The sequence below is a fragment of the Capricornis sumatraensis genome, chromosome 11 (genome assembly GCF_032405125.1).
Source record: "Capricornis sumatraensis isolate serow.1 chromosome 11, serow.2, whole genome shotgun sequence".
NCBI classification, from domain to species: Eukaryota; Metazoa; Chordata; class Mammalia; order Artiodactyla; family Bovidae; genus Capricornis; species Capricornis sumatraensis.
This window is the reverse complement of record NC_091079.1, coordinates 22,586,575-22,599,939: the sequence shown is the minus strand read 5'-3', so window position 1 is coordinate 22,599,939 and position 13,365 is coordinate 22,586,575. Positions and strand designations below refer to the sequence as shown.

General features: G+C 45.3%; 1 protein-coding gene across 5 annotated transcripts in view; it reads right to left on the bottom strand.

Moving 5' to 3' along the window:
* TRAPPC9 (trafficking protein particle complex subunit 9) overlaps window positions 1-13,365 on the bottom strand; it is a 385,435-nt gene that overhangs the window by 349,851 nt on the left and 22,219 nt on the right. For 4 of the 5 annotated variants that reach the window (XM_068983500.1, XM_068983498.1, XM_068983502.1 and 1 more), the window contains 2 exons: window positions 12,947-12,973; window positions 1,289-1,410 (listed from right to left, as the gene is read on the bottom strand). In XM_068983500.1, the coding sequence (XP_068839601.1) occupies window positions 1,289-1,410; window positions 12,947-12,973 (149 nt within the window). The remainder of the gene's footprint in view (window positions 1-1,288; window positions 1,411-12,946; window positions 12,974-13,365) is intronic. The other variant, XM_068983501.1, reaches the window with a different exon arrangement.

The following is a 13,365-nucleotide window of genomic DNA, read 5'->3' as shown; positions in this document are numbered from 1 at the left end:
ATACAAGAACACAAGAATCTATTGGACAAGACTGAGAATGTTCAGTCAAGCATTTTTCCTAAGAGTGAGACAGTGAGAAAACCTAAGTGTCCATCCACAAGACGGTAACTGGGTGAGTCAGGGTGAGCCGGGAACTCTGAGGGGGAGGCACTAGGCCCTGCTGCAGGTGTCTTATTCATGACCTTCTCCCACAAAAGGAACTGACGGAGCAATGACTACACCCACGTACTGGAAGGAGCCTCTGTTTGAAAGGGTCAAGCAAACCTGAAATGGGAGGCTATCCATGACACATGGCTGAGTGCACGCAGCAAGCTGCAGAAAAAATTATACAGGATGCTCTCATTTTTGTAAATAAAACATATATACATACATATACTATGCATAGGTGTAGGCATTTATTTCTCATATATGCGTACATGCACGTGTGTATTTCACAGGCATAAAGGTCACGAAAGGGATATGTGCTGCGCTCAGTCACTTCAGTCGTGTCTGACTCTGCAGCCCCATGGACTGTAACCCGTCAGGCCCCTCTGTCCATGCGATTCTACCGGCAAGAATACTGGAGTGGGTTGCCGCTTCCCTCTCCAGGGGATCTTCCCGACCCAGGGATCAGACCTGAGTCTCTTGTGTCTCCTGCATTGGCAGGTGGGTTCCTTACCACTAGCACCACCTGGGAAGCCCAAATTGTTAATAGTTGCTACTCTTAGGGAATAAGGGGAGGGGAAGTAGGGGACATTCATTTTCCACTCGCTATCACTCTTCTGTACAACCCCAGGCCCTTTTCCAGTATTTCAGTTAAATATATTTGAAATTCAAACTTTTCTTCAGTCCAAAGGAAAAAAAATGGTGTATGCACAAGATGGATTGCTATACAGCTGACTAAAAACCATGTCACAGAAAATTCAATAATGTAGAAACACACATATTATGCCAAATGAAAAATGTACGTCTCCACACAGTAAATAAGTACAGAATCTCACCATTTTTATGATACAGATAATATACACTGGCAAAAAAAGGACAGAAAATAGATATCGAGATGTTATCTTGAGTAGTGGGGCTATGGTAGCCTCTTTCCCCCCCTTTTTCAGACACTAAATTAAATATACAGCATTTTCAATCAACAAAAACCATTCTCAGGCATATGGCATTATGCACCCGGGAACAACACACGAAAACTTACAGAAACAACTAACTAGAAGGTCCCGTAGCAGAATTACCCAGTGCACAACAGGGACTCCCGACTAGAGCAGCACGGTTACGTAAAGGACCCGCAGGGCGGCATCACCTTGCTGTAGTAGGAGATGGCCTCCTTGTACTTCTCAATGATGTCCTCGGGGCTCAGGCAGTTCTTCGCCCGTCCGATCTCTGTGCTGGTGTCTGCGTTGATGCCGTTGGTAGTGAGCGCACCTGCACACCAAGAGGAAGACAAGAAATGACCTTTCGCTTTTTCCGTCTTGTTGCTTTGTTACTTTAAAAGAGGAGCACAGATAAGATAAAGCCTGAATAGTCCCGACTGAAATGTAAATAATGACACCGTTTTTAAGACTTCACCGCTTACACCTTCCCTTTAATAGTCTAAATGGTCAAAGCATTGTATTCAATGTTAATTAACTCAGAATGAAGCCTTCCTCCCTGTTGAAACTTTTTATTAAAGAACATGAAACGCATTATATAAAAGTAACACGTCCACAATAACTAGCTCAGTTGTCTTGACGGCAATGCAGTCAGCACGCACTATCTCCCAGCACCAAAGCTCCTAATGCTAGCGAGAGGCCACACTGCACCCTCAAACGGAGATAAACTAGGTGAAAATGTTCCCTAACTGAGCACTGAAAAGAAAACATAACTTGCAGATACTGACATCCTTTCTGAGGCTGTCATTTTCTATTTCTGGCCAAGCCCTGTCAATAAGCAGAACCACCTAATTCCCTAGCCATCATACACACAGGGGGAAGAGTTCTGGAGACATTTCCATTTATAGAATGTAACCAATGACACAGAGAACTCTGACAAAAAAAGAAAGATGAAATACTCTTTGATTTCAGAGAACATTCAAAAATTATTCTCCTAAGCCTCAGAGGAGGAAAAGCTGGCTTCTCCTAAGCCCCTTGTTTATTTCACGGACAGCAAGGATCCTGTCTTCCTTATGTTTCTGCTAGGGGACTCAGGCACATGCTTGCTGTCATCTCGGAGCTCCCGGGGCAAAGGCGTGTGCCTCACACGGCCCGCACCCCTCACGCAACCTCATCCCTCGCCTTGCTGTCTAAACCAGGCCCCATTTCTCACTAGCTCATCCGGTATTCTGGTATTCTGTAAGCTGCCTCTGATGCTTTTTGGAACAAGACGGAAGAGTAAGCGGATAGAAGGACAGGTGAAAGATGGGCAGACGGAGAGAGAGATTCCAGGAAAAGAATAACAAAGAACATTCCCTATACAGAGGCCCCTTCAATCGAGGGAGAAAGAAGCACAAGAGAGAGACAGGAGGAGGCAGGTGGCCTCAGATTTCGTGTTTCTACAGACTTTGTGAAAATCCCAGCAAGAGATGAGAGGTTAGAACTATAAATAATAAGAGGGCATGCACACATGAAAAAAATACCTAAAAGCTATACTTTCTAAGGAATAGATTCAAATCAGCAAGGCCCAATGACACAACCCTGGGTCCTTGCAGAGTTGAGAAGTCCATCTCCAAAGCACACAGCACCCTCGGAGCCCTGAGGGGCCACCCTGGGTGGTCATGATTCCATCCCAGCGAAACCTGTGTCATTCTGCACTCACGAGGAATCAGGACCTGTGTGGAGGCGTCCACACACGTCTTCTTTTACAAGCCACAGCAAGTCTACGAAGGGGGACTCCTAGTGAGAACTGTTTCTGCAGGACAGGAAATGGTCCTGGAGAGGCCTAGCTCTCCCGCCAGTTCTCCAGACCTCAGAGCTGTCTCTCCAGCGCAGGGTGTGGGCTCGGGCCTGCGTTTCTAGCTGCCGCGCTCAGCCTGCACTGTGTGCTCTTCACGGTCATGGCACACTGCGTTCTGGCGTGGAGTAATATTTCATAGGTGATAGGTCATCTTCATCATCTCAGCAGCTCTAACCATTTGTCTTTATATTGTCAAATTTGACCCTTTTCCCTTGAAGAAAGGAAGGGGATGAGTGGGAGTCAGCACGAGGTGGGTCTTCATTCCTCCTATGGAAACTCACCTCATCAAGAAGCTTCCAACAAGAGAGAAGAAGCAAATGGTCCCCCTATCCTTTAAAAAAAAAAGGGGGGGGACCACTGATAATGAGGGTTCCCTTAATGATTTAGGGGCTTCCCTGGTAGCTGGAAGAAGCACAAGCTGGAATCAAGATTGCCGGGAGAAATATCAATAACCTCAAATATGCAGATGACACCACCCTTATGGCAGAAAGTGAAGAAGAACTAAAAAGCCTCTTGATGAAAGTGAAAGAAGAGAGTGAAAAAGTTGGCTTAAAGCTCAACAATCAGAAAACGAAGATCATGGCATCTGGTCCCATCACTTCATGGGAAATAGATGGGGAAACAGTGGAACAGTGTCAGTTTTTTGGGGGGCTCCAGAATCACTGCAGATGGTGACTGGAGCCATGAAATTAAAAGACGCTTACTCCTTGGAAGGAAAGTTATGACCAACCTAGATAGCATATTCAAAAGCAGAGACATTACTTTGCCAACAAAGGTCTGTCTAGTCAAGGCTATGATTTTTCCAGTAGTCATGTATGGATGTGAGAGTTAGACTGTGAAGAAAGCTGGGTGGTGAGGGTGGGTGAAGTCGCTCAGTCGTGTCCGACTCTTTGCGAGCGCCAAAGAATTGATGCTTTTGAACTGTGGTGTTGGAGAAGACTCTTGAGAGTCCCTTGGACTGCAAGGAGATCCAACCAGTTCATCCTAAAGGAGATCAGTCCTGGGTGTTCTTTGGAAGGAGTGATGCTAAAGCTGAAACTCCAGTACTTTGGCCACCTCATGCGAAGAGTTGACTCATTGGAAAAGACTGTGATGCTGGAAGGGATTGGGGGCAGGAGGAGAAAGGGACGACAGAGGATGAGATGGCTGGATGGCATCACTGACTCGATGGATGTGAGTTTGAGTGAACTCCGGGAGTTGGTGATGGACAGGGAGGCCTGGCGTGCTGCAATTCATGGGGTCGCAAAGAGTTGGATACAACTGAGCGACTGAACTGAACTGAACTGGTAGCTCAGCCAGTGAAGAATCTGCCTGCAATGCAGAAGACCCCAGTTCAATTCCTGGGGCAGGAAAATCCCCTGCAGAAGGGATAGGCTACCCACTCCAGTACTCTTGGGCTTCCCTGGTGGCTCAGCTAGTGAAGAATCTGCCTGCAAGGCAGGAGACCCCAGTTTGATCCCTGGGTTGGGAAGATCCCCTGGAGAAGAGATAGGCTACCCACTCCAGTATTCTTGCCTGGAGAATCCCATGGACTACATAGTCCAGGAAGTTGCAAAGAGTCAGACATGACTGAGAGACTTTTACTTCAATTTTAATGATTTACTGAACTCCAGGAGTGAGGCTGGGGGAAAAGGCATAGGCAGCAACCCAGAAAAATATAATCTGTAGGAACATAAAAAGAACACAGCTCACGGGAGAGCTTAGTGAGGCCGATGATTTAATTTCACTCAACAGAAGAATAACACCCTCTAAAAATACTGGTGTGCAATGGGTTTGATCTTTCTTGACACCTACAAAGTTCTGACAGCCCACATGTAACATTATTGTGAACCCGTGAAACACGGAGTCTACAGACAGGAGAAATCAGTGCCGTGGGCAGGCTGAGACCCCGGCAAGAGCAAAGGAAGGGAGAGGGCGCAGTTAAGAAGGATGGGAAAGTTGGGGGGCATCTTCACGAGGGCTCTCAAGGATCAATCCAACGACCGTTTAGTCATTCAGTCAAGAGGGAGTCACTGCGTTGCCAGCACAGGTGAGAGCATGCAGGAGGCACAAGGTGGAAACTCGGCAGAGAGAAGCAGGAACGGGGGGATGAAGCAGGGACTGGTGAGGCAGCAAGAGAGAACGGCAGGACCCCGAGAACAACTAGGGCTTGGACCAGGCAGGTACCAGTGTGACGGTGATGCCAGCAACGACCAGCAGGCTGGCACTACACGAGGTCACATGCACCTGCTCCCTAATGAGGAGACAAGCCCTGCCACGTGGGCACCACCAGCCCTGACCTGCTGGGGAGCAGCAGGAAGACGGGGCAGCTGGGAAGTCTGCTGTTAACCAGGACAAGTGTGGGATAAACTCCTCCGGCACCAGTGACTGGGGCAAAGATGGACGTGTCAGTGACCAGCACTGGGACAGCTGGAAGGCCGTCTGGGGAAAGACAAAGCCAGACCCACACTTCACACCAAACACAAGAACAAACTCCAAATGGTCTAGGGTCTAAATGCACCACAGAAGAGCATAAAAGCAGCTCAAAAAACTTGGGTAAGTTCATCTAAAACCTGAATATAAGGAAAGGCTCTCTAAGGATGCTTCCAGGGGATTGTCCCAGCCCAGGCATCTTCCCAACCCAGGGATCTTTCCAACCCAGGGATGGAACCCAGGTCTCTCACATGGCAGGCGGATTATTTACTGTCTGAGCTACCGGGAAAGCCCAAATATGATTCAAACCCAAAGGCAATTTTAAAAAGTAACAAATTCAATTACTTCAAAACACGGAGGAAATACTACAAACAAAGCCAAAACATAAGCAACCAAAGAGAAAAGTATTTTCAACATATATCACCAAGGGCTAATATCCCTAACATATAAACAGGCCATAAAAATTGAGAGAAAAAAAAATCTAAAACTCCAGAAGAACAAAATGAGCAAAAGATATGAGCAGATAATTCATTTTTAAAAAACACAGAAATAGCCCTTATACGTTAAAAATAAATTCAAATTCACTAATAAGTAAGAGATACCATTTCTCAACTGTCTAAGTGGCAAAAACATAAACGCTTAACAACAGGCTCTGCAGGTGAACTTGTGCTGAAAAGGCATTCTCATGCACTGCCACTGAGAATGCCAAACGGTGTGACCCTGACGGAGAAGAATTTGGCAAAATTAAACAGAAGTCCATACATATTTACCTTTTGATCCAGTGATTCCCTATGCAGGAATTTATGCCGAAGACACAACTCCAACAACACAAAAACGCACACGTACCAGCTTCTTCACTACAGTGTCATCTGTAATTTACAGAGTACAGAAGCGACCAAAATGTCCACATGTAGAAGGCTGGTTAAATAAAACACAGTGAAATGGATAAGAACACGTAGAGAACATGAACGGGGCTTCCTGGGTGGCGCCCACGGAATCTGCCTGCAGTGTGGAAGACCCAGGTTCAACCCCTGGGTCAGGAAGACGGCCTGCAGAGGGAAGCAGGATGATGTTCGCAAGCTGATACGGACTGATTTCCAGTCCATAAAAAGATGGTAAAAACAGACACAGTAAAATAAAATTCAAAATAAAACCAAAAACAGCCAAGTGTAAAAGCTATATGCAATCTGCTACCTTTTCTCACAGGGCAACCTGTGAACCTACTTACAGGGCAACAACAGAGATGCAGACACAGAGAACAGACATGGATCCAGGCTGCGGGGGGAGAGGAGGGTGGGACACGCCGAGAGAGCCTGTACGCCACCATATGTAAAAGAGAAAACCAGTGCGGGCTTTCAGTGTGACTCAGGGAGCCCAAACCCGGACTCTCTAACACCTAGAGGGGCAGGCAGGGGTGGGCGGGGAGGAGCTTCAGGAGGGAGGGGCATGTGTATGCCCGGGGCTGTCTCGTGTTCCTCTATGGCAGAGGCCAACACTACTGTGAAGTAATCATCCCTCAATTAAAACTACATGACTTTTAAAATAAATGAAAAGTCTTTATTATAAAGAGAAACAAATACCTCGTGAAAAGTAACTACTTAAAAACGAGTAGGGAATAGCCTGGCAACCCAGTGGCGAGGATTTAGCGACTCGCTGGCACTCGCACGGCGGGGGCCTGGGTTCAATCCCTGGTTGGGGAACCAAGATCCCACAAGACATGCAGTGTGGCTAAACGTAAAATTAAATTAAAAAAATAAAAACAAGAGTATATTTAAGTTTTCATAAACTGAAAATGCATCAAGTTTCTAGGGAAATCTGCACAAAATATTAAAATACATTCATCTTCAAAAATTCTAATTAAACAATGAAAACCCAAGAAACAAAGGGAAAGTCATATTTGATAGCCAACTTCAAAAGCATGGAGAGCAAGGCCTAGAAATCACAGTTCCTATAACTATGACATTAACTCAATATAATGAGCGGAAAATCTTTACGCAGGAAATGGTGGAATTCTGTGCATAAGACAGGATAGACAGTGCAAACTGCACCAGACACAGTGATAATCTTCTTAAATACAATTCTAAAATTAGAACACGGTTGAAAAACTACAAAAATATTCTGAAAAACAGATCAAAACATGTATATATATGTAGGAAGCCTGCCCCCATGTCATATATAAATGCAAATTTATTCTTGTTCACTCATGAGCACTAATTACTTTATCCAAGGCAGAGTATTTTAATTAAAACAAATAATCAAGACTATACTTCTCTTGTAAAATCTAGTTAATAAATTTACTCTGCTATGTAACCATAATGCATCTAAGAAAGACTTAAAATTAGTGACAATATCTTTCTATGGCTTGTGGAACTCTTCTCGAAATTCCAGGCTTTGGAAATAGATCCGAGCACTACCTCTATATTGCTTTTCTCCTTGTGAAACAAACAGCAGATGCTGTTGTCAGAATTCTGTCATCACAATGATTCATGAGCACCATGCTCTAACTAATCTGCTGGAGGACAGGGCACCATCTAGACGCACTGTGACCAAACAGAATGAAATCCAAGGGAGACCATGACCCTATTCTGGAGAATCTAGAATCTGCGTCAACACCGAGGTTTTATTCCACTGGTCAGCAAAATAAAGTCAAACGCTTTCTTCGAGTGTCCTGTAGCTATGACTCTGCTTCTAGTGTGACGACCAGGAAAGACTTAAGCATGACTTCATTAGGTCAACCAGCCACAATTATCACGGGGGGGCAGTACAAAAATTAACTGATAGCAGTGCTTCCACCTACATTAGACCTAAAATAAAACTACACCAAGCTCTGCAAGGTAAATGGAGAGATGAGGTCCCTAATGAGGAAAAAAAATTAATAAGAACTCAAAGAAGTAAAGACTTTAATTAACTAGTCCTATAGAAAGGAATAGAGGATGGTGCTAAGAGAACAGACGCTGGAGACAAATGGGTGGGTCTGGATTCCCGCACCCCCCTGCTCACCAGCTGTGACCCTGCCGAGTCAACACATGTCTCTGCACCTCAGGCTCCTCATCAACAACAGTGCCTCTCTCCTAGATCTGCTGTAAGAATTAAACTGCTTTAAATATAAAGTTCACATAAAATAGCTCAGATCTTAGATATGACGCTGAGAGCAGAAGCAACAAAGAAAATTTAGATAAAGTGGACTTCATCAAAATTTAAAACTTATATGCTTCAAAGGACACCACCAAGAAAATGGAACAACACACAGATTAGGAGAAAATGTTTGCAAACCGTCTGATAAGGAACTTGCATCTACGACACAAAAGGAACTCTTACAACTCAATAATAAAAAGATAACCCAATCAAAAATGAAGGGTCTGGGGACTTCCCTAGTGGGCCAGTGGCTAAGACTCCCTGCTCTTAATGCAGGGGGCCCGGTCCGTTCCCTGCCCAGGGAGCTAGATCCCACATGCTGCAACAAGGAGCCTGCACGCCACAACTAAGACCCTGAGCAGCCAAATAAATAAACAAACAAATATTTTAGAAAAAAAATAAAGGACCTGAAAAGACATTTTTCAAGCAAAATGTACAAATGGCCAATAAGCACAATGAAAAGATGTTTGGTACCATTAGCTATAAAGGAAATCAAATCAAAACTACAAGGATGAAGAAAATTACAACCCAGAAAGATGTATGCCCTGCAACGGTCACTGCAGCACTGTCTACGGTAGCCAGGACACGGGAGCAACCTAAGTGCCCAGCAGTGGAGAAATGGACAAAGAAGGCTGCGGTACACATACACAACAGAGTGCCGCTCAGCCACGAGAAAGAACAGACCAACACCGCGTGCAGCGGCAGCGACGGACCTCGAGACTGTCGTACCGAGTGGAGGGAGGCGCAAGAGACGAATGAACGACACTGCTTACACATGGAACCTAAAGAAAGGGTGCAAATGAGCTTGTTCACAAAGCAGACGCAGAGTCACAGAGGCAGAAAGCAAACTTACCATTACCCGAGGATCGAGGCGGGAGGGACAGATTGGGAGACTGGTATTGACACAGACACTCTGCTCTCTATATAAAACATTAAGGCAGACCTACTGCATAGCCCAGGGAACTGCACTCCATAACGGCCTATTATGGGAAAAGAATCTAAAAAAGAGAGTGGATTTTATGTAGTATATGTACAACTGATTCAGTCCACTGTATACCTGAAACCAACACAGCATGGTAAATCAGCTCTACTCCATATATATATATATCTAATATGGCAAACATGATATTTTACCGTTACTAAATGTACACAAATATTTACAAATACAAATAAAGATCACATTTACATTTTAAATAACAACCAAAAAAAAACCTACAAGGAGAATCCACTTAACACTCATAAGAATAGCTATAATCAAAAAGATAACACCACCCAGACCTGGGACTGCAAGAGCCCCAGGGACGGTTGCATGAAGCTGGCCAGGAGAGAGGACCAGGCCTGGGTCTGTCCCACTCCACTCACAGCCTCCTTGTCGCCTGGGTTAGGTGGCTCCCGCCAAGAAGGGTGGCAAGGAGGCGGCTCAGTCCACCATCAACAAGGTGCTCACCAGAAAATACACTATCAACTCTCACCAGAGCTCCCACGGAGGGGCTTCCGAGAAGCGCGCCCCTCGGGTATTCAGAGAAATCCTGAAATCTGTCATGAAGGAGACAGGAGCTCCAGATGTGTGGGCTGACACCAAGCTCAGCAAAGCTGCTGGGCCAAAGGAACAAGGAGTGTCCCATGTTGTGTGAGGTTGTCAGAAAACATAAGGAAGACTCACCACCCAAGCTCTGTATGTTGGCTACCTATGTATCTGTCACCATCATCAAAGATCTACAGATGGTTACTGTGGATGAAAACTGTCCAGTAATTATCAAATAAAGTTATAGAACTGCAAAAAAATAAAGGAAAGATAATAACAAGCATTGATGAGGACAGAGAAACTCAAACTCTCGTACACTGCTGGTAAGACTGTTAACTAGCACAACCACTTTGGAAAACAATCTGGCAGTTCCTCAAATAGTTAAAACATTTAGCTACGCCATGACCCAGTACTTCTACTTCCCAGGCACATACAAGAACTGGAAAGGTGTCCACGTAAAAACTTACACATGAATGTTCATAGCACCATTACTCCTTAACAGCCAAAAAGGAAAAACAACCCAAAAGTCTATCCGAAAGGTGAAATGTCATTCAGCAAAATCAAAACATGAAGTACTGACCCATGCTACAACATGGACACTGAAGACATCATGCCAAGCTAAAGAAGTTGGTCACAAAAGACCACAAGTTGTAGGACTCCATTTACACGAAATGTCTAGAACAGGCAAATCCAGAGAGAAGAGCTGCTGCGTGGGACGGAGGAGGTCAGGGCAAATGGGGGGTGACTGGGGCGATGAAAACGCCCAAGACTGACCGCGACACTCCACTCTGGGCACACAGTAGAGCCTCTGCATATATTAGTGGGTGAGCTGTATGAAAACTGTCCAGAGTGAAAAAGCCCCTTGGACCAGTACTCTGACATTGTAAGTGCAAACTGCTCACTTTTATTACAGGAGGAAGAAACTCCCGTCAACATGAAAATGGGAAAAGCAAATCTGAGTTAACTGAATTGGACAAAAAATCATTTCACTGGAAACAGGGGCTGAACGTTCACAAAACACTCAGAAATGGCAGGAAATAACAGTGTGACACCACGAAGCATTCTTCAAACGCCGATCAAGGGCTGAGAAGCTGAGCTGTGAGAAATGGCTGGGGGAGAGGCCTGGTCTGCTCGTGTTGGTGCACCCCACCAAACAAGCACCGGAGCCAGTAACCAGGGGCTGTCAAACTCCTCCTTCCAGCTCGTGAAACGTCTGTGCAGAAAGAGGGCAGCAAAAACCCTGAGACAGTTTGCTTCAAATAACTCATCCATTGAAAGCGCAAAAATTAAAAGATAATGATCCAGCTTCGGGCTGGGTTTTCTATGGAGCCAAATGAGAGAACACCAGCCGTCAAGAGGCAGAGTCAGCGCCAGGCTCCCCACCAGCAGGCTTCCCACCCACACGCGTGCCGGGGTTTAGCGGGCAGAGGAGATGAGCCTAACGTCTGAGACAGGAGATGCTGGCGAGTGAAGAGAGGGCGCAGCCAGCCCTGGACAAAGGCCCCGCGAGCAGAGGCTAGAAGGCTCCCCGTGAACTGCAGTGGCCCGGGGCGTGAAAGGACCGGGGCGGGGGGGCGGGGGGTGGGGAGCGGCAGGGGCGGGTGGAGGTGCAGAATCTCAGTCTCTCCTTGCTCTCCCTTGGGGAGGAGAGGCCGAGGCTGCGTCCTTCTCGCCTGGAACCATGACAGAGGACGCCCTGGGACACCAGACCCGGGCTCTGCAGGCAGCCTCAAGCTCTGCCACGGGACCCTGACATGCGCCTGAACATCAGCGCCCACAGAAACACCCCCACTTCACTCTCAGCACTCAAGACTCAGTTTCATCCCAATACCACCTTATCTTGAAAAGTTGCAGAAGTAAAACATATTACATTCTTCCTTTAATTTCAACGTGTGACTGATTTTTCTGACTTCGCTAATCTCCTTCTACTTAGTAAAGCATCCGGTTCTCCCACGAGGGAATCCAGGACTTCCTGTCAGGCAAAACTAGCCGGTGTGGCCTCAATAACTTCTACTGGTCAAACACCAACACATCTAACACTGATTTCATTGTTCATCGGTTTCAGCCAGGAGGTGCAGGGGTGTCCTTCAGCTACAGAGCCCAACCTCAGCTGCTTTCTCATCAGCAACTCGGGTCTCCTGAAAACACCAAAGCATTTGCTTCCCTTCCTACATACAGGAAGGGAAACACTTCCACAAACTCCATCAGGGAACATCAGCCTAGAGGAAGAATGCAACACAAATGTTAAAACAAAAACCTACAAACCTGAAGCAGTTTCATCTCAGAAGCAAGATATACAGTGAGATGACGGAAGGTGTGTTGGCCACAAAGCACGTGCAAGCATGACCCCCTGATTTCTATCCTTCAAAGGATGGGAGGGTTTTCTTTTTTTTTTTTATGACTCTTTGTCATCATTTCCAATTAAGCCAGAAAATAATAGATCTCACTTTTTGAAATAATTACACACTGCAATAAAAGAGATTTTTGCTGTATTAATTAAAGAAGACATTAAGAGGGGAAAGGAAAACCCACCTCTGCAAAAAAAAAAAAAATGCACAATGTCTTTCCCTGTTAACACACACAAAAAAATGCAACAGAGAGTTCAAATTCACACTGAGAGGAGCATAAGCCACAGAATCAGGGCAGAATCATGACTTCAAAATTAACTGGACAGGCATGCTCAGTGCATTCAGAGGATTTTAAAGGCACACTGTAAATCATTCACTTAACCATGCTGGAGGAAGGACTTCCCTCCTGGACAGACAGCATCAATCAATAGGGTGCCCCATCAAACAAGGAACAAACAGCAATCACGTTTGTAACTGTACTGATTTAAAGCTACTTAAATCAGCACGTTCCAAAGATCACAATCCAGAAACTGTAACCATTCATTCACATCACCATGAAACAAGCACTTAAAGAAAATAACCAAAGAGACTAAGCACATAGATCATGTACCTGGGTCAATGAGAACTTCTTGGGCCCCTGGAAGAAAGAACAGATTATGATCTTTTATCTGAAAAACAAAACCACTTTTAAAGATAACTACTAAATCACATTTCATAATTCACATACCCTTGAAAACTCTGAGACACTTGTGTCTGATCAGAAAAACAATTCTGAGTAACAGTATGTTACAATTCAATGCCTTTACGCTTTAGAAGGAAAAGAGGAAAGCTACTGGTTCTCATACCCTGCACAAACTGTAACGTGCCTCCCTGTCTGCCTCCCGCCCCTTCTGAAACAAGCATGACAATTTATTCCCTCAAATCGGCCAAATGACATAAGTGAAAGTGAACTACCAATTTATTTGTGTAAATAAATGCCCACACCTTGGTCTGGAGGAGAAAGGTATCAGATGGCTACATGGAACTTAT